The sequence below is a fragment of the Otolemur garnettii genome, unplaced genomic scaffold, assembly GCF_000181295.1.
Source record: "Otolemur garnettii isolate 467f Iridium unplaced genomic scaffold, OtoGar3 scaffold00002, whole genome shotgun sequence".
Taxonomy (NCBI): domain Eukaryota; kingdom Metazoa; phylum Chordata; class Mammalia; order Primates; family Galagidae; genus Otolemur; species Otolemur garnettii.
The window spans coordinates 31608985-31630189 of record NW_003852397.1 but is presented as its reverse complement, the minus strand read 5'-3'; the positions used below and the strand labels follow the sequence as shown (position 1 = coordinate 31630189).

The 21205-nt window shown below is 38.4% G+C and overlaps 1 protein-coding gene across 4 annotated transcripts in view; it reads left to right on the top strand.

Moving 5' to 3' along the window:
• NEK11 (NIMA related kinase 11) overlaps nt 1-21205 on the top strand; it is a 277385-nt gene that overhangs the window by 122001 nt on the left and 134179 nt on the right. For 3 of the 4 annotated variants that reach the window (XM_003781704.2, XM_012805223.2, XM_023512761.1), the window contains 4 exons: nt 54-139; nt 2480-2599; nt 6929-7022; nt 12023-12137. In XM_003781704.2, the coding sequence (XP_003781752.1) occupies nt 54-139; nt 2480-2599; nt 6929-7022; nt 12023-12137 (415 nt within the window). The remainder of the gene's footprint in view (nt 1-53; nt 140-2479; nt 2600-6928; nt 7023-12022; nt 12138-21205) is intronic. The other variant, XM_023512762.1, reaches the window with a different exon arrangement.

Here is a 21205-nt window from a genome sequence, read left to right as displayed (position 1 = left end):
TTCATCCCTCAAGAGGAGGCTTTAAGGTTTGTCAGGGTTGATCTTTTTTTCAGAACCTGATGTGTAGATATTCGGAAATGACTCTGGAAGACAAGAATTTGAATTGTCAGAAGGAGGCTGCTCATATAATTAATGCCGTGTAAGTAATTGCTTTGTTTTTAAAAAGTCCATTGAGCATAAATGTTAAATGCGTTTGTCTTTAAAAATCTATTAGTGCTAAGCTGACTGCATGGAATATCCTAGAATTAACTTAAGCCTTGCCAAGAAATTAAGGAGCTGCAGTAACTTGGCGTTCTAAAGCCCTTTGCCCCAGGTGGTAGCAAATTGAAATCATAAAAGTTTAAACCACTGCACAGCTTACAGATCTGCAGGGTAGCTCCGTAGTTGCCTTGCAAGTATATGGAGAAATTAATATCTCAAGCATTTAGTAATATTTATGCTAATGAGCCTTCCATAATAAGCATAAATGGCTTTTGCATGTTGTTTGTTAATGTGAACTGGCAAAGTTTCCACTGAAAAGAGAACATTGTGGAGTCTTGGGACAATTGAGAATAAGCCAAAATTCACTTTCTTAAGATAGATAGCCTCTCACAGAAGAACTGCAGAGTGCTCCCCCAAAGAACCGTCATTATTTCCTGTCCTAACTTCTCTCTCTTGCCTAATTAAAAATTTTCGTGCTGTAATTTGCAAAAGCCCAGAATGCTAGGTGGCTTCAAAGCATCCATGTATGACTGTGTAGACTGTGCATTACCCAACTCCAGGGCACACTAGTTATAAAGATTAAATCATAATTTTACTGAAGGAATTATCTATTTAATCATGTAAGGACCCAAAGAAAATGGCAGTCCAATTCTAGAGAGGTGTAGGGTGAGAATACTGACAACTGTGAATATACCCCTTCAACACCCAGGCCAGTGGGTCCTCAGCTCTGCTTTGTTTGCTTTCTGTCTTCACATATGAGCTGAGGGAACTGGCGCATTAAATATATTCAGTCTTTGTTTAATGCATCATCTCCAGTGAAAAACACTGCACCTCAGGGGTAAATCTTTACACAGGCTCTTAATAACAAGTTTTCTTGGGTTACTATCTATTCTTTCAAGAAAGGTTGAAATTTCCAATTTTATTTTATTTTACTGGTTAGAGATGTTGAGAGTAGTAGATATCTTATTTTAAAAATAATAGACTAATTCTACTATCAGTTTTGCATTGCAGTTTGCCTAACACTATTTACAGTTAACAATATGCTAGAATCCAGTTGTTTGGAGGGCATTTCATATTATGACATATTGATTTCAAATCAATTGTTATTGTTATTTTGGAGATCTGTGATTATGTTGTAAGGAGATCTGTTTGGTCTGACAAAATAAAGAATGTATATTCTTAAAAATTGCCTATCCTCTAGAGACTCTGGTCTGGATGGTATTTGAGAGGAATGAGTAGTACCCACAACAGTCATTACAATTTTCTCAGAGTGTTTCTTAAGGAAAGAGTTGAGTGCAAAAGGTATTCTGCAGTGTTGGGCCCTGAGGCAGGAAGAGAAGCAAGTGTCATTGAGAGTGTGGTTGCAGTCTTTTTGATACATGATTGATGTAAGCTTGTTTATTTTACTTAAAAGAGGTTCTTCAGTAATAATATTGGTGAACATTTTGGGGGGTAATGAATATATGGCTGGCTCTGTTAATAAGCTCTTTAAATAAGTTAAATTATTTAAATATAGGACAATCCTATGAAGTAGAAATTGTGTTTGTGTATGTTTTTAAATACTTATAGGGAGGTTAAGTAATTTGCCCAAGGTTACATAGAGTATAACCTGGGAGCTAGGATTTGAATGAACCCAGAGAGTGTTACTAACCTGTGCAAGTAACCACCACACCATGTTGCCATAAAAATGCCTACTGTATTAAGCCTGGATTATAAGACATAGTCAACAAGATTCAGCTATTATAATACTGCCATTTTGGAATAATTTTTACATGGGAGATACTGCGCATATGTTATCTCATGTAACACTCATTATAGTCCATTCTTTATAGATGAGAAAACTGAAGTTCTGAGAGATTCAGTTACTCCTGAGGCTACATAGTTAATGAGTGGTGGAGGTGGGATTCAAACACTGCCTAACTCTGAAGAGTGTGTGCCTTTATTCTCATGGTGGCATAACTCTGCCAGGATATTTACTCTGTAATGGCCAAGATCCTAATTTGTCTTACATTATGAAAGCCAGTTGTAGGCAATGAAATGAGCAGAAATTTGGAGAGTACATAATTTGCTTTTAAACAAAAATCTAATTTGAAAAATATTGCTGATTAACTGCAGTCCTGGTTGGCTCATTACCTACCCAGAGCTTATTAGTTTTTGCCTGGCCAGCTTGAGGTGATTTTGCTCTCAGTAGTATAATGATAGTTTCATAAAATATTTGTTTAATTTTTCTGAGCATGTTTGGGATGGGTTGCATGTGGGAAATCTTTATTATTTATAGGCAAAAAAAGATCCACCTGCAGACTCTGAGGGTGCTGTCTGAAGTGCAGAAAATGACGCCACGAGAGAGGATGCGGCTGAGGAAGCTACAGGTGGCTGATGAGAAAGCAAGGAAGCTGAAGTAAGCTGTCTTCTCTTTGGGTGCCCCATGCCCTGGCCTACTTCCCAGGGCTCTAAAGGAATTTACTAAAGAAAAGCAAAAGAGAAGGCACAAACCATGTGATTATATATTTATTTGTTCATTCATTCATTCATTCATTCAGTCAAAAGATGATTATTGAGCCATGGGTTTAATGCCAAGTATTATTAACATTAGGCTTTCAGTTTTATGTAAGGGGAAGGACTGAGTATTAGGAAGGTTATGAGTGATGAAGATAGAGTCGCTTTCCAAATGAAAACTCATCGTTGTGGCACCTCCTGTACATGCCTCAGCAAGAGGGTAAAAAGAAGGCCTAACTATTTCACTCTGGTTCCCTAGGTGCTTGCCACATCTGTTCTACCAGAAGTAGCTGATCCATAGGGGGAAGAGTTTATTGGCAGGATATTGTTAGCTTTTGGAAGGAAGTAAATTGGAAACAGAGCTCTGTTTTGTCAAATGAAGCATTTAAAGAAGTCTATGCTCGGGGCAGTGCTGCTGGTGGGAGCTGTCACTAGTAATGAGAGTATTTATGTGGAAAAATGAAATTTCAAGTGCTGGCCAGGATGTGAAGAAATGGAAATCACTGGACATTGTTGGTGGGAATGTAAATTAGTATAGTTATTGTGGAAAATAGTACGGAGTTTCCTCAAGGATTAAAAATAGAACTACCATATGATCTGACATTCTTACTTCTGAGTTTATATCCAAAAGAAATGAAATTAATGTGTTGAAGAGGTATCTGCCCTCCCATGTACATTGCTGCATTATTCGCGGTAGCCAAAATATGGAATCAACTTCAGTGGAAGTCAATGGATGAATAGCTAGAGAAAAGGTAGTGTAAACATACACAATGAGATACTATTTAGTCTTAAAAAAGAAGGAAATCTCATCATTTGCAACAACATAGAAGAACCTGTATGACATGAAATTAGTCAGGCATAGGAAGACAAATACTACATGATCTCACTTAAATGTGGAATCTAAAAACCCAGAACTCATCAAAGTGGAGAGCAGAATGGCAGTTTCCAGAGGTAAAAGAACTTGGAGTGGGAGATGTTGATCAAGGATACAAAGCTTCTGTCTGACAGGCGGGGTAAGTTCTGGAGACCTATTGTATAGCATGGTGACTATAGAAAACAATAATGTATTCTATATTTGAAAGTTACTAAAAGAGTAGATCTTAAATATTCGCACCATAAAAAAATATTTCAAATGGTGGATGTTTATGGCCTTGATTTAAGCACTTCACAAGGTACACATATATCAAAACATCACATTGTACATCATAAATGTAAATAATTTTTGTTTGTCAGTTAAACTTTAATAAAGCTGAAGAAAAAAGATTCACATTTAAAAATGGAAGATCAAAGAACCCTTGATTCCCAATTTCTGAAAGACTGCTTAGTTAGTTGGTAGGTTATCCAACTTCTTTTTCTTTTTTTTTTGAGAGAGAGTCTCACCATGTCACCCTCGGTAGAGTGCTGTGGAGTCACGGCTCATAGCAACCTCAAACTCTTGGGCTTAAGTAATTCTCTTGCCTCAGTCTCCAAAGTAGCTGGGACTACAGGCACCTGCCACAACGCCTGGCTATTTTTTTTGTTGCAGTTGTCATTGTTGTTCAGCTGGCCTGGGCCAGGTTTGAACTTGCCAGCCTCGGTGTGTGTGGCTGGTGCCCTAACCACTGTGCTATGGGTGCTGAACCTCTCCAATTTCTTAATTCTTAATTTTTCTTCTTTTTTCCTCTGCCAACATTGTGGTAGTTTAGAAACCCCATCAAGAATGAGAGAGCAGAAAAGTTCTGAACTGAAAATCTGTTCATTTTGTGACCTTGTTAATGTATCTGAAAAATGATTTAGAGATGTCCTGCTACTTACAATGAATGAATCTCACAGTGAACCAAGTAAGATTATATGATACTGTTTTCCCTTAATATATATTTTATTTAATAAATTTAGAGAAACATTTCCGTCAAAGTACATCTGGCAGTGGTGTACTGATAAATGTTTAACAACCAGGTCTGGGTTTGAAGGGTACTGCTAATTTGTCCACTGAAATCTGTGATATAAAGACTTCTACTGTGGCCAATTTCAAGCTGCTAATTGTTACTGGCCTCTGAGTGGAGGTTTTTGAAGTTTTTGGTGTTCATCACAGAAAAGAATTTTAGGATGTGCCATGTATGCTAAGCAAGTGAAGGCTTGATTGAAAGCAAAAGTATGTATACTGTTAGAAAAGAAAGCAGCCAGGCTCCAAAAGAGTGGCTATACTGAGAGGAAGTGGTCTTAGATTTCTGTAGTCTTAATAATTGAGAGGAAGAATATGCAAGACCAAGGATTGGCTTTTATTAAGAATTTGGGTAGTAATTCCTAGAATTGGGTTCCCTCCCATTTTCATACTTTTTGTGATTGTCTCAAAACTGTCACAGTAATTTTATGGGTGAAGAAATTTTTAAAGCATGATATAAATGATATTGTAATTAGCCAAAGTTTATGTGAGGTGGCAGAGACAGCTGAGAAGACAGTTGAAACCAGTTCTTTTTTTTTTTATTAAGTCATATACACATAGATCATGAATACATTTATGCCTTTGTGGGATTCAATGTGTTGATTATTTGTACAAATTGGAGTGCTTGCATCCTACTAATTAACATAGCTTTCACCTCATTTACTTAATCACAGTGTTAAGACATTTGTGTTCAATACTTGATATACTTGATTTGTACCCTTGCAATATGCTTGAAGCCAATTCTCGCCTGAGTTTATCAGCTTCTCCGTTAGCTTCTGCTGGAGAGTTGTTTCTTTGACACCTGACTCCAATCTTTTAAGCCCCTGTATCCTGTCTCAGCCCTGTTTCCTAGTCTCCTGTCCCAAAAACATGATATCATTTAAGGCTCAATGGAAAGCTACATACACACTCGGCTCTTGGGAGCTAATACAAGTTGGTTTCTGCAAATCGCTATAATGGTTACTGAGAAAATGTATTCACATAAATTATTTCAGCTATTGCATCAACTCACAGCCTCAAATCTGTTTCTAAAACCTCAGAAATGACAATATTTCCAAGGTTACTATGATTCATGTCATTGGTTGAGGGTAAAAGGAGAATTAAATCTCTCATAGGAACAGATGAAAAGGCAAATTTACATGCATATCAATAAATTATTGCTCACATTAAAACTGTATTTTGTATACAAAATAGTCATAGATCTTCAACATGATACACAATACTTTTCTTATTTAAAGGCAATGGTTTTAAATAAAATTTGGTCTTGATTTTATGAATGAATTGAAACTGTTTCTGATGGGATCTAGAATTCAAGAAAGATCATGTGTTTTAACTAAAACATAATGCTATTGTCAAAGGGTTATAATTTATCCATTTTGTAGATAAGAGAATTTGACTAGAAGGATATTCAGTGACTTTTCAAAAAAAAATCTTAGTATAAATTGGCACACGATTTGAGTTAATAAGAACTCAAATCTTTCTTCTAGTTTTTTTTTTGTTGTTGTTGTTTGTTTGTTTTGAGACAGAGTTTCCCTTTGTCACCCTTGGTAGAGTGCTATGGTGTCACAGCTCACAGCAACCTCAAACTCTTGGTCTCAAGCCATCCTCTTGCCTCAGCCTCCTGCGTAACTGGGACTACAGGTGTCTGCCACAACACCAGCCTATTTTTTAGAGATGGATTCTTGCTCTTGCTCAGGCTGGTCTCAAACTGCTGAGCTCAAGCAGTCCACTCACCTCAGCCTCCCATAGTGTTTTTCTTCCAATTTAATAGCAGGTGTATTAAATTCAATTCTCCTGTAGCAGAGAAAACAAAGAATATGTGTCCCTAGAAAAGTTCTCTTGCACAGTAGTTCCCGTGTATATATATATTCCCACAGATTATTCGATAAATAGTTCTATTTTGACTTGTCCATCAGTTTGTTCATTCTAAAGGCAACTTTCAAGTTACAAGTATGTGTTAGGCACTGTGCTGGCACTGGGGACACACACCCTTGTTATCCTTACAGAATATACAAGGATGAGTATTGTCTCCTCTTTCTTCTGCATTTTAGGGTTTAAAAGGATAAATTAGCAGCCAGAGCGTCCCTGTGTGTGCTTTAAAAGAAACTTAACTGGGTGCTGTGCAGTATACACCTTGATGAGGGAGAGACCTGATGGCCTGGCTTCCCAGTGCCCCACTCTGCCTGCTGAAAGAGGGAGCACACTTATCTGTGTAACAGGTTATCTGTTATCAGGTTAACACACTTATCTGTGTAACTGTGAATTTTAGGAATTCACAGTTATTTTTCTATATTCACTTTAAATTTTCAGAAAGATTGTGGAAGAAAAATATGAAGAGAATAACAAACGAATGCAAGAATTGAGGTCTCGGAACTTTCAACAGCTGAGTGTTGATGTCCTCCGTGTAAGTACCCTCTTGTTTTAAACTGCACATAAAACCTTTTCTTGCTTCAGATTCTTCAGATTCATGGGGCCAGTTGGGTAGAAAAAGGGACACAGTAGAAAACAAAAGCATCCCAACTTACTTTGCCCTTTACCAGGGAGGATTCTAGAATGCAGGTCAGCAGCTGGTAACAATACTAATTCAAAGAGCTTATACCTAGTGATGGATCGATTGATTCATCCAATAGTAACTGAGTGTCTGCTGTGTATAGGATGACTGGATGGGCACTGAATGCATGGTTGATGGATAAAATGATAAGTTGGCAGAACAAATATGTATGTATCTAATTTTTAATTCCACCCATGCTATTGTTGTTTACATTGTCCGTTGTTCTCTTTGTCGTATTTTTTATTCTTTCCATTTTATGTCTCCTATCTGTATCGCTGTGTACTTTATTAATAATCTCATTCAAACTTTGAAGAACTTCTCTAGATGACCAGTAACAAATAAGGCTGCAGATTCACATGAAATGAAACCCAAATTCATGTCTTCTGTATTCCAGATCTATAAATATTAAATAACATTTTTTCTAATGGTTGAAAAATATGTCCATAGGCCTTAAGGTAGGCTGTTATACATAAGGTGATCTTTATGAAATCATATTTGGGCAATGGACATCAACACCCACTTCATAGCTCTTCTGGTAAAATCAACTTGGGATGGAATCTTTTTTTTTTAGAAACAAAGTCTTACTTTATCGCCTTCGGTAGAGTGCCATGGTGTCACAGCTCACAGTAACCTCCAACTCCTGGGCTTAGGTGATTCTCTTGCCTCAGCCTCCCAAGTAGCTGGGACTACAGGCACCTGCCACAACGCCCAGCTATTTTTTGATGCAGTTTGGCTGGGGCCAGGTTTGAACCTACCATCCTTGGTATATGGGGCCAGTGCCCCACCCAGTTAGCCACAGGCACTGCCCGGGATAGAATCATTTTTATGGGGAACTTTTTCCATCTCAAATCCTGATAGTTCATTAACTGAAGATTTCTGCATCTGAGAGAAAATCTTTCCTTTAGGAGGGAGAACCAAACCCCTTGAAGCTGGGGGACAATTCCCTGAATTTCAGGGATGCCAATTCTGCTGGCTTAGTCATTAGAGTCTCTAAAGCCTGGGCATGCAGGAGCCCTCAGAAGAGTTCAGTCTTAGGAGAAGCACTCAGAAGAGCTCACTCTTAGCCAGACAGGGCCTAGAAACATTTATTTTCTGCTATTCTCTGAGGGGGATGGCTGTCAGTGATCTGCCTTTCTCAATTATTTAGGGGTTCTAGATGCTGTAGAGTTCTAAAAATCCCAAGTGGACCAGATAAAGGGACCTAGTATCCTCTGGACTTAAGAATCTTCCTCAGTCTGTTGGGCCAGTTAGCAGACAATGTGGGGGTTGTAGCAATATGTACTCAATCCAACCCCCCCCTTTGCTACTCCCACCTCCCATTAAGCAAAGCACACTATAGGATCTATTGCTTGCCTCAGAGGCTTGGGAGATGGGATCTTTCCTGCTCATAGAACCTGGTGAGTGAAGAAATTGCTGGCTAAAAGGCCCTGAGAACAGCAGCAGGGCCAGATCCCTCCTAGGGGAGAGTCTCAATGCCAATACTGGTGGAAGGACCAAGGCTGCTCTGAAAATGGAAAGCATTTCTTTAGCTCCCCAGACGCTTTCTGGGCCCCACAAATGGTAGCCTGCGAAGGCGGGTCTTCTTCCCTGGCTTAGTCTGCTTTGTCCCTACAGGGCTGAGAACTGCACATTCCCACAGATCCTCACAAGGAATCTGCTGGGATTATAGGAACTCTGAGTTTGGTAATATGTGCAAAATGCATGTCCAATTAGTGATGAAAACTGGGGCACATTTTTCTGGAATGCTCAGGGACCTCTAAGTCTATGGGACTTTCTCCCTAACATTGGAAATTGAGAAGTACAGACATGGTAATATGTTGTTTTATTACATATAAATGGGGTTCTTTTTTCTTAAAGTTACCATATGGCAAATAAAAGTGTAGTTTTAAGTATGATCATAAATTGTGTCTGATAATTTACTTAACTTCTTTGCTTATCCTTATTGACCCTTCAAGATAATCATCATTGAGTTCTCATTTATTTCTGATATAATTATTATCAGTGTCCCCCCCTCCAATAAATCAGGATACTTTGGGGGTCCTGAATTAACTGAAGATAGGCCTGAGGCCAGATTCTGTGTATTATGATATAGAATATGGGAGTCAGACAAAACATTTGATCTTAGCCCAACTTAGATGAAGAAAGAGAAGATTTCACAAGGATTCTAAGAACTCCCCATTCATAATTTCCCTAGTGACTTCCCACTTCCATTCCCTTTTTATAGCAAAGAGCAAAGGGACCAAGAGGGGAAGTGCTGATGCTGATGCTGTTCTGGCCAGAGACCCTGGTTTATTCTTTGATCTCTAAGGTTAGTACCCTGAGCTTTCCAGAGGCATGTTTCCTATACTTGTATACTTACTGATGGGGACAGAGGATGTTCCAGACAGATATGCATTCCTTGAATCTGTTCTGTTTGAACACTGTGTCCTCTTCCCAACTGGTTCAGGCCCATAGACCGGGTGGCCTCGCATCCCAGACTCAGCACCCCCACCGCTGTTGTGCAATTGCATCAGCCATTTCCCTCTGGCCCATTTGTCAGCATTCTACCTATTTTTTCAAATGTTGCCTCTTCTTCATGAAAACCTCTGACCTAGAAGATCCACAGGCAGCAGGCCCTCCCCCAAATTCTTATAGTTTATAGCAGTGTTCCTCCAAGTTTGAAACATGCCTGAGCCACCTGCGGATCTTTCAACATATGAGGATTCACCTGTGGATCCTGTTAAACTATAGATTCTGATTCAGCTGGTTTAAGGTAGCACCAGGGATGTTGCCTTTTTAACAAGCTCTCTGCTAATTCTCATGCTGCTGGTCTAGATCCACACTCTGATTAATAATGGACAGAAAGTAGGCCTCCTGAAAGCAGAAGTTCACCTCCAAATGAAAGAAGACCTGGAAAATCTACCAATGAATAGAATATCTTATAGTCTCTTTAAGAATAAAATTATTTAATAGGAATGGAAGAAAAGATGGGAGTGACCTGAGGAAAGACTTTCTTGTTCACTCCAGGAAGAAGAAGAAGAGAGGTGGGCAGGCAGAGAAGAGTCAAGTTTAATCATGTTCACAAGCACAAGAGTGAGGCAGGCTTGAAGATATTCAGAGAACAAAGGAGAAGGAAACAGGAAGCTGAACACTTTGCAGAGGGTCCTGAAAGGTTTTAAAACACCTCAGGGAAAGTTATCATTGAGCCAAAAGAGATGAAATAAAATGAGAAAGAAATAGGATTCATCACATGAAAGAGACTAAAGAAACATGTGATGAAGAAGAGGAAGAAAAAGGAAAATACTCCCATCTTCGAGTGCTTTTCTTCCCCTTGCCCATACTCATATTTATGATTTAATTTCTTTCCAGTCTCGTTGGAACCTGTTCTCTATTCCTTCTTCCTTCTCTCTTGCCTAGCTGAAGCAAACCACTTTATACTATATTTCAAAAACAGTTGTAGACGAGAATCAGAGTTAGGGAAGAGAATGGGCTCTATGTTTACCTCTTAAACATGGTATAAAATTCTTTGAGGCGTTTAGGAGAAAACCTTGCTTTGTTTTTCAGACCCTAACTGACAAGGCCTTGTATTTTGGCAGGTGTTCTGCTTGGCTGACTTTGGACTTTGAAATTTTGAAGCACAGTTGAATGTAGAATCATATTAGACACCTTGTCTTTAAAGGATGGCAGCTTAAAAACAACTAGCTGCCATAATACACAAGACAGGTCCAGTCTGTTTTTCATCCTGTGGCATGTAGAGTTAATGGTGATGCTAGAACTGGGTCTCTGTGAAAAGTGCATACCAGATCAAGTCTCCAGACTTGGAGTGATAACAGGGATCAAAGATTAGACCAAGTCTTTCTCTAAGAGAAGCAATTACAACAAGTCTGTCTATTCTCTTCAAAGGGAACCTCAGCAAATCAAAGTCAATTGAGAGTCCAAATACATACTTATTTTCAAATAATTTCTGAAGTACCTGTAAAGACATTTTTTGTGCAGTCTCTTTTCTTTGTTCTTGAAGTCTGTGTACCATCAGTGATCCTTTGAAATTTGGAACCAGTTTTACCTTCTGAAGCAATTATTATACAGTATAGTAAATGGACTTCTGAAAAACGCTTTATGACGATATTCTCACAAATCCTGTACTGGATGAAGTGTAGCATGGCTGCATTTTACTTATTCATTTAAGGTTAGTTTGAACTTTTCCTTTTAACTTCCTTTTTAATAAGAAGACACTTTTGGAATAGCTCCCATTAAAGCAATCAAGGAAAATAGGTCAATCCAGCAGCAGCTCTTGGTTGCAAACACAAATATACAAAGTGGAGGGAAAAGTCAAAATTTATTAAAATACCTCTTAATTTGAGATGTTCACCTTTTCTATTTTTGAAGTATGAATTCTTTCATCATATGCTCTCTTCAGTCTTATTCTAAGAAATTGGAATTCATAAAATCACATAACTTTTAAAGCTGGAAGAGAACTTGGAAGAAAAACTCAGAAAACTGAGAAGGGCTGGTAGGGTGAGGTTAGGTGGGACACGGTGGATGCATAATCAATGGAGGCACTCACTCTCAGCCACCAATGGTGTGAGCACCTTCAATTCTGTGCCCTGGGGATCCCCCTTGACTCACCTGGTCAAAGCCCCGAAACTGAGGCTCATGCAGGTTAAATGCTTTGCCCAAGGTCCCCTGTCTCGTTGATTCAGAGCTGTTTTTCTAATCCCAAATTACCTTTCTGAAGTTTGAAAATGTTATATTTAAAAGAGAGGATTAGATAAGCTTGTTTCTAAGTAATATTCTAAATAAGAATATTGTTTCATTTGTGGTAGTGCTATTTCTTTCTAAAAGCTTCTCATGAATTGTTAATTACCTTCCACAAGGAATTTGATGAGCCAACTTCAGAGAAGCTGCAGGAGTCTCAGCCTGTTTCTTTCCTGAACTTCAGTGAATTTAAGTCAAGTGCAGAGGACTCTACAGCTGACCCTGGACATCACGGTATGTGTTTGCATCAGTTTTCAGAAGGGTGCTGTCAGTTGCTGTGTGAGTTGGTGTGGCTGGGTCTGCAGTGGGCTTGGCTGGCCTTTGAGTGAAGCTGTCGATCACAGCCCTTGGTCTGACAGGGCTGAGTTGTGGCCAGGATGGAAAGCAGACAAGCCAAGACTTTTTCTGTCCCCTCCACATTCCTTTGTTGTGACCCCTAAGGCCCTGGTCTTAGTTGCTGCAGGAAGGAACCAGGCATGACATGGATTAGAAGTACAAGCTTGTGGAAGGTGGGCTAACCTTAAGTGCAGGGTAGCGCAGAGCCCCCTCCACAATGGCTGTTTATTAAGGTTATACACAACAGGTGTGGAGAGTTAAGGTAATGACATATGAGGACTGCATGCATAAGGATTGCCACCTGCACTTTCCTCACGTGTTCTTTCCCCACCACCCCATGAAGAAGTATAAAGCATCAATGTTTAACACATGCTTACTAGTGAGTGACCGATCTTATCTCATTCTAGAATACTGAGTTACTGGGGGGATTGCCCCTAAGTCACAAAACGTCTCTAGGCTTGCCAGAAGACTGTCCTGTTCTCAGCATTTCCTTTCAATGTGATAAGAATCAGTAACTGTCCTTTGCAAGCATGGTGTCCATTTCTCTACGTTCCTTGTCATAATGAGGATGAGTTGGAAACTTGTACAAGGTATGGGACCTCTTCTGTGTGGGTTAAACAGTGTTGTCATTAACCTGACTTTGGAATAGTATGTCTAGAATTCTGAACACTGAAGCACTGTGTTTTCCTGGACCTCATAAATTTAAATTTAAGAAATGAAGCCAGACTTTGGAAAATCAACTATGCAGATGTATTATCATTACCAGCAAATCCAAGTGCTCAGTGTTGTTACCTAAATGAAATACATACACCATAGCTTACTGGCTAAAAGTGTGAGGTTGGGATTAAAAAATTGCCTGTATTAGGGAAGACCCTGGCAACATAATCTAAGTCCTCTTGAAAAAAACATAATAATACCGCCTTTCACAGTTGTGAAGAGCAGATGAGACGAGGTATGTCGATTGCTCTTAGCTCAGTGTCCAACACACAGTAGTCACTGAAGAAGCCTCTGGTTTAGGACACTTCAGACAGGGAAGGATTATGAATGTGGGGGCCTGTTCAGTCTTGTTCACTAGTCTCCCTAGTGCCTAGAACAAAGTGCTAGAAACATAGGCAGTTGGTAAATATTTATTGGAGGAGTGAATGAATAAATGATATATTAGTCTGGATCTTTGGACCCTTTATGCCTAGATGGGACTAAAATTGCAAGGTTAGTTTTAGAGGAAATCCCTGCATGAAAGGAAATAGGTAAGAAGCTAGAAAAGACAGGGAGAATGTCAGGTGGTGGTTAAAGTCTTATTCCAAGTGAAAGAGAGGCTTGGTGGAAGGAGGCTTATCTGCTATGCAGTCAGAGGTAGCAAGGCATCAAGAAGACCTCAAACAAAATGAGCCATCAGAGGTCTGCCTTTCTGTCCCCACTGCACTCCAGCAGTGAGCCTTGAGGAGGCAGAGTTGGCTCTGAAAAATGCAGTGATGGATTTCAGAGAATGACAGCTGGGATCCTTGGCCAGTTGCGCTCCCTGCAGTTGGAGGTCTGTGAAGCATGTCCTCATGGCTGCACAATGATACAGCAACTCCTTTGGCAGTAGTTGGTTCTCTGAAGCACAGATTGTCTGGTTACCTCAGTCCAATTTTCAGCTGAGGACTTCCTGATAGACCTTCTAGAGCGTGCACTATCTCTTCCAGCTGTCCAGGGACCAGTGCCTGAAGCTCTTCAGGTTGGCATTTACCAGCTATTTAAATAGCGTCATGGAAGCCATCTTGTAGCAGATGTCATTGACAAACAAATGTGTATATCAGATAGATTTATGCTTAATCTATTCATTTTTTAAATATATTATTTGTTAGTTTCCAAAAGTAAAATTTGGAAGCATAGAAATATCCCATGGGGCTTTCTTTCTAAGAATAGAAAACTGAGAAAGGCTGTTACACAGTGCCTAATGTGTGTGGTTTGCAGTCTGCTGGAGGGCAGAGCCACCATTATGTGTAAATAGGAAGCCCTAAGTGGGAATACTGAATGAGTGGTTTAGGATCAAGAAGTCTGGGCCCAGCTTCCTAGCTTCAAATAGGAAAAGTACTTGATACTGAGTTTCATAGATGAGAAGCCAAAGACATTAAGTATTGCTCAAGGACCCTAGACTTTTGCTTTCTAGTGTGGTACCCTTCCTACTTCCTCCAAGGTGTATGTATCTGGAGGTGGCTTGTAGTAGCAATAGACTTGGAGGAAAAAGGACAAGCATGTCAAGTGAATTGTACTCTCAGAAGGCAGAGTCTTTGTCATGTCTCTCTGCTAATTTTTATGAACTGTAGTCACCAAATCACTCCTAAGCTAGCCCTGACCACAGGTTCTAGCTGCTATAAGGAGAATCAAGCTGGTGTCCTCCTTACTCTTCATTTTGTCTTTGTCATGGAGATTTCAGTGGTAGGCCAGGTGTTGATTTACCAGCCAAACTGGAAAGGCTCAACTCTACTACTTTGACCACCTCATTTATGATGTGAGGTAACACTACTTAGGTCTCCATAACAAGCTGTAAGATCAAAGTAAAACACATGGTAGTTTTAGAAGGACCAGATGCCTTATAAAATATGTTCTCATTTTCTTTCTTTTCTAAAAAATTCATGTTTTCTAAATGCTACTTTTCTTTAAATATTAAATTGAAAAAGGAGACATAAAACTATGAAAATACAAACCTTTGTCTTTGATAAGAGGTTAACTGGTGATCAACTATAAGATGATTAGAGATGACATAGCTTAATTATGAAATTTTGGAACGTGAAACTTTAATTTGTTGACAAACACTTGAAATGTTTAATTATTTTCCCAGTGCTCTTTGCCTTTCAGAAGATCCAACTCCAAACTTTCAGTACCCAGAGGAAGTTTTTGTTTATTTTTTATCTAACATGTATATGTAAAATAAAATTACACAGTCATTTCTTTTTTCCAAAGCTCCTACCCCAAATGTTTAATTAGTCTTTGAAGTTGAATTGGAAAATTCCCTCTGGGGTATGAGGTGTTAGTTGCAGAAAACAGGCTAAGACTTACTGTTTACATTTGATGTTCATTTAGTTGACTATACACCATTTAATCTAGATAAAGTCAAGGGTAAACATTATAATCAGATGAGAATATACAACTGGAATGTTAAAGGAGTTGTCCGTACTTATCTCCTTATATGTGGAATATATGCTAAGGATTTCCTACACATTAATTTTACTAGGCACTTTTTTGCACTCTAGCCTTATGTTTAACAACTCACAGCTGAGTTCCACATAGGGGTCCCCACCTCAGCCTTGAGGCCATATATGGTCTTCTGGATCCTTCAGTGCAGAATCCTTCATCCTTTTAACTGAATCCAAATTTTACAGAGAAATCCCTTTATCAAAACAAGTCCTGTTAATAAAGGGATTTGTTCTGTGAAGTTTGGATTTTTAATTTCTCTTTCAACTACTCCTTGAGTAAGTTCTGAGCCCCTTCCCAGTGCTTAGAGAAAGCTCCAATCTGAAGGGAGTTTACTTTGTTTGCCTGTAGGAACATCACGTGCCCTTTTCAGTCGTGGACTACTCCATGACTTACGATGTCACTTCTTTCTTTTAAATGTTTAAATGGAAATAAGGTGAATTGAACTCTGTTAAACACGATATGTTTTTATGTCTTAATTTTTAAAGAGAAAATCTCTACTCAACAATTCTTCTTCTAGATAGTTACCTGAAAGAAATGAAAGCACGTCAATGTGTGTATAAGATCTGTACACAAATATTCTTAGTAGTTTTATTCGTAAGTATTAAAAATAAGAGACAAGTCAAGGGTCTATTAACACGTAAATGGATAAACAAACTTGTATTCTGTCCAAGCAATGTGTACTGCTTGGCAATGAAAAAGAACAGACTACCAATACACAAAATAATATGGATAAATACAACAAACATCATGTTAAGTGAAAGAAACCTTACGCAGGAGTTCAGACTGAGTGATTCCATTCCTAGGAAGTTCTAGAGTCAGCAGCAAACTTATCTATAGTGCTAGAAAGAGGCCACTGGTTTACCTGGATGTTGTATTGGTGGGAACTGACTCCAAAAGGGCATAAGGCAACCCTCCATGGTGATAGAAAAGTTTGAAAATTTGGTATCTCAGTTGTCATGATGTTTACCCAGATGTGTATATTTGTTTACACCCATTGAATTCTACACTTCAGTTGAGTCCATTTTATTGTCTGTAAATTATACCTCACTAAAGTTTACAAATAAAAATATATTGTTAAAGTGTCCAGAAGAATGAAAACATCACGAGTAATGCTCACCTATCTTTGTTTTCACTGATGAATAGCCAAGAGAGATGTGGGTGAAGTTGTGGAGATAGAAAGCAACTAGGAAAATCTCTAGAGGTCATTTGGGACACAAAGTCTTTAGTCCAGAAAATAATCATGGGGTTTGGGATTTTTATCTAATGTCAAGTGAACAGCATTGTCTTCCACAGGAGTGTTAACAGAGATTTGGAGTCTTCTCTCAGGAGGAAAATTGGCTATCTAGAGAGGAGGCAGGGCTCCTTTATCCCCTCTCTCTCCAGTCTTTATAGTTGGAAGGCTCACATCTGAGTAGCAGGGAACCCTACCAACAGAGCTAAAAGGACCTAGTGCCTACTAAAGCAGCCTGAGCATAACAGGACCAAAGGTGATAGATAGCCCCGGCCAAGACAGAGATGCCGGTGGAACTGCTTAAGTCTTTATTCCTCAGAAAGAAGACCAAATGCTGAGGGATACTCCTGCCTTGCCCATCACTTCCAGAGCTTTGGATGTCTTTAAGACTTGATTTGTAAACATACATTAATTTATTTCATATTTCTCACATATTCCACACATTTACATTTGTATTTTATAATAGTGTATCCACCTGACTCTGATATTTACTTTCAGGAATAAATATTTTCTGAGCTTTGGAGGATAATTAGAATGCATTTGTAAGGCTTTGTGTTCATGCTTGTCATCCCAGCACTTTGGGAGGCGAAAATGGGAGGATCACTTGAGGCCAGGAGTTTGAGACCAGCCCAGGCAACATAGCAAGAGGGGATCTTTAAAAAAATAAGTAAATAAAATTATCCAGGCATGGGGCAGCACCTGTGGCTCAAAGGAGTAGGGCACCTGCCCCATATACCAAAGGTAGTGGATTCAAACCCAGCCCTGGTCAAAAACTGCGAGAAAAAAAAAAAAAAAGAAAATTATTCAGGTATGGTTGCATGTGCCTTCTGTCTGAGCTACTTGGGAGGCTGAGGTGGGAAGTTTCTTAAACCTAGAAATTTGAGGCTGTAGTGGGCTAAGATGGTACCCTTACATTCCAGCCTGGGCAAAAAAGTAAGCTCCTGTCTCTTGAATGAATGAATGAATCTGTCTTGAATGAAGTTGTACAGATTCTCTACCTGAGGTATATTTAATAATTGAGAGTGTTCCTTATAGTATGACAAGTCTCTAACTTAAATTTAAAAGATTATATCCCAGTTGAAAAATTGAAGTGGATGGAGATTAACATCTACTCATTCAGACACTACACATGACATCCTAAGCAAGTATCAAAGAAATAAGGGGAAAGAAGACAGCTGGTCCCCAGAACATCCATGGGAAAATCATTATCCATGGGCCTCTTGAAACAAGTTATTAACCTGGGGAGGTTGTGTGTAATTCTATATGGTCCATCCCTTAGTGGCCTTATTTGGCCTATCATGGTTCAGGTTTAGAATGAATCAATTAAGCAGAAAATTAAGCATAAATCGTGGCTTTAAGATTGGATAGAACAAAAAAGTAATAAAGTCTTATATAATTGTGTTGCAGACGGTGTTTTGGACAAACCATAGTAAGGTTAGCCTTTAGCTGATGAATTTATTTTCTCTGCATGCATGTTTCACACCTGTTCTGATGTTTCCTACCAGAACTTTTGACTAATCTCCATGATCATTTTTCTTTTGTCTTAGAACATATCCTATGCTGCCTTATGGTAGTATGTTTGTGTGCCTGACTTATGTTCTATTTTGGGTTTTAAAACTGAGATGTCTTAGTTAATGAGTCTTTTGAAAACCATTCTTAAAAGCAACACAGTAGGTGGTTATGTTGTAAAGATTATAGATACAGGATCACCAACAACATAAAAACATGTTCAAATCTCATACTCAATAAAGTCATGTGTGGCTTAATGACAGGGGTATATTCTGAGAAATGTGTTCTTAGGTGATTTTGTGATTGTGCAAACATCAAGAGAGTGAAGTACACAAACCTAGATTGTAAACCCTGTTATACACCTAGGTTACATTGGATAGCCTATTGCTCCTAGGCCACAGACCTGTATAGCATGTTACTATGCTGTTACATTGCAGGAAATTGTAACACACTGGTATTTGTATAAGTATATATAAACATAGAACTGATACAGTAAAAATGCAGTTTAAAAGATAGAATGTGGTACACCTGTGTAAGGTGGGGCACTTACCATGAATAGAGCTTGCAGGACTAGAAGTGGCACTGGGTGAGTCTATAAGTGATGAGTGAAAGTGAAGGCCAAAGACATTACTGTACACTACTGTAGATTTTATAAACACTGTATACTAATCTACACTAAATTTATTAACCTTAGCTTACTGTAATGTTGGTACTTCATAAACTTTTTTAAATCAAGAAATTAATATGAGGGTACATGCAGTTATTTGCATTTGTCAGATAAAGTCCAAAGTCCGAGTTGTAGTTGAGTCTTTTAGCCAGGAAGTGTGTCATATACCCTTACATTGTACCTAATAGATGGGAACTAATGGGTCCCTCCCAATTAGTGATGAATTTATCACTAATAAACACAATTAAATTAAAGAAAGGGGAGGAGGTTGTATGTAATTCTATATGGTCCATCCTTTAGTGGCCTTGTTTGGCCCATCATGGTTCAGGTTTAGAATGAATCAATTAAGCAGAAAATTGGCTTAATTTATGCCATGATTTATGCTTAATTTTCTTCTTAATTGATTTCTTGAATTTAATTTCTGTTTTTCTCTTGTGTAGGCCTGTAGTTGTTGGTCTACTATTTTAGATTAGTACTGAGTACATGGGATGCTTGCTTTTCCATTCTCAGTGTACTTTACTAAGGAAGGTGCTCTCCAAATCCATACAGGTAAATACCAAAGATGCAATGTCTCCATCTTTTTATGACTGAATTGTATTCCATGGAATATATATGCCAGAGTTTATTAATTCATGGGTTGATGGGAACTTGAGTTGCTTCCACATCTTTGTAATTGTGAATTGAGTTGCAATAAACATTTGAGTGCAAATGTCCTTATGATAAAATTATTATTTTTCTTATGGGTAGATACCTAGTAATGGGATTACAGGGTCAAATAGGCGATCTATGTTTAGTTCTTTGAGAATTCTCTTTACTTCTTTCAAAAGGCAGTACTAGTTTGCAGTCCCATCAACAGTATTAAAGTGTTCCCTTCTCTCCTCACCCACACCAGTATCTGCACCTTTGAGACCTTGTGATGTGGGCTGTCACTGGGGTTAAGTGATGTCTCAAGGTGGTTTTGAGTTTTATTTCTCTGATGATTAGGGATGATGAGCAGTTTTTCATGTGTTTATTGGCCATTCATGTCTTCTTGGGAAAAGGTTCTGTTCTTATCACTTAGTCATTGATTGATGGGATTGTTTGTTCTTTTCTTGTTGATTTGCTTGAACTCTTTGTATGTTCTAGTCACTAGCTCTTTGTCTGATTTGTAACATGTGTATATCTTCTCCCATTCTGCAGGTTGTCTATTTTCTTTGTTGATTATATCCTTAAACCGTGCAGGAGCATTTTAACCTGACCAGGTCCCATTTATTTTATTTTTATTGTTGCTGAAGTTGCCCTTGGGTCTTCCTGAATGATTTCCCAAGACCACTATTGTTAAGCATTTTTCCCATACTTTCCTCTTTATTAATGATTTCATGTGTTGGACATAAATATTTTATCCAGTGTGACCTAATTTTTGTAAGTGGTGAGAGGTGCATGTCCAGTTTTAATCTCTTACATGAGGCTATTCAGTTCTCCCAGCACCATGTATTAAAAAGGGATTCTTTCCCCTAGCATAAGCTTTTGTTTGGTTTGTTGAAGATCAGATGGTGATATGAGGCTGATTTCATCTTTATAAACTTACAGTATTTTAACTTTTGGCTTTTTTGTAATTTAACACAAACACATTGTACAGCTGTATAAAAATATTTTCTTTCTTTTTTCTTCTTTAATTACCTATAAATATTCTTTCTTTATATCCTCATTCTAGCATTTTTCTATCTTAACACTTAATTTTTTATTAAAAAAATTTTTTTTGTTAAAAACTAAGTCATAAACATACACATTAGTCTAGGCCTACACCAGGTCAGGTTCACCAGTGTCACCATCTTTCACTGCCACATTCACCAGAAAGTCCTCAGGAGATACAACATACATGGAGCTTTCATCCCTGTGATTAATAATGCCTTCTTCTGAAATATCTCTTGAAAGAACTGCCCTTGGCTGTTTTACTGTTAATTTTTTTAATAAGTAGAAAGAATGCATTCTAAAATATTAATAAAATGTATAGCATAATAAAATATAAACTAGTAACTTAGTCACTTATCATTATCCAAAATTATGTACTATACATAATTTTGTGCATGTTGTACTTTTGTATTTGTATATGACTGTCAGTACAGTAGGTTTGTTTATACCAGCATCACCACAAACACATGAGTAATGTGTTTTGAGACAATATTATGATGACTATGGCATTACCAGATGATAGAAATTTCTCAACTGCTTTATAATCTTATGGGGCCACCATCACATATATCATCCATAATTGATCAAAATGTCATATGATACATGACTATATCTGTGCGTTAAGATTGCTATGGTTTGGCTCGGCGCCTATAGCTCAACCGGCTAAGGCGCCAGCCATGTACGCCTAAGGTGGCGGGTTCGAATCCC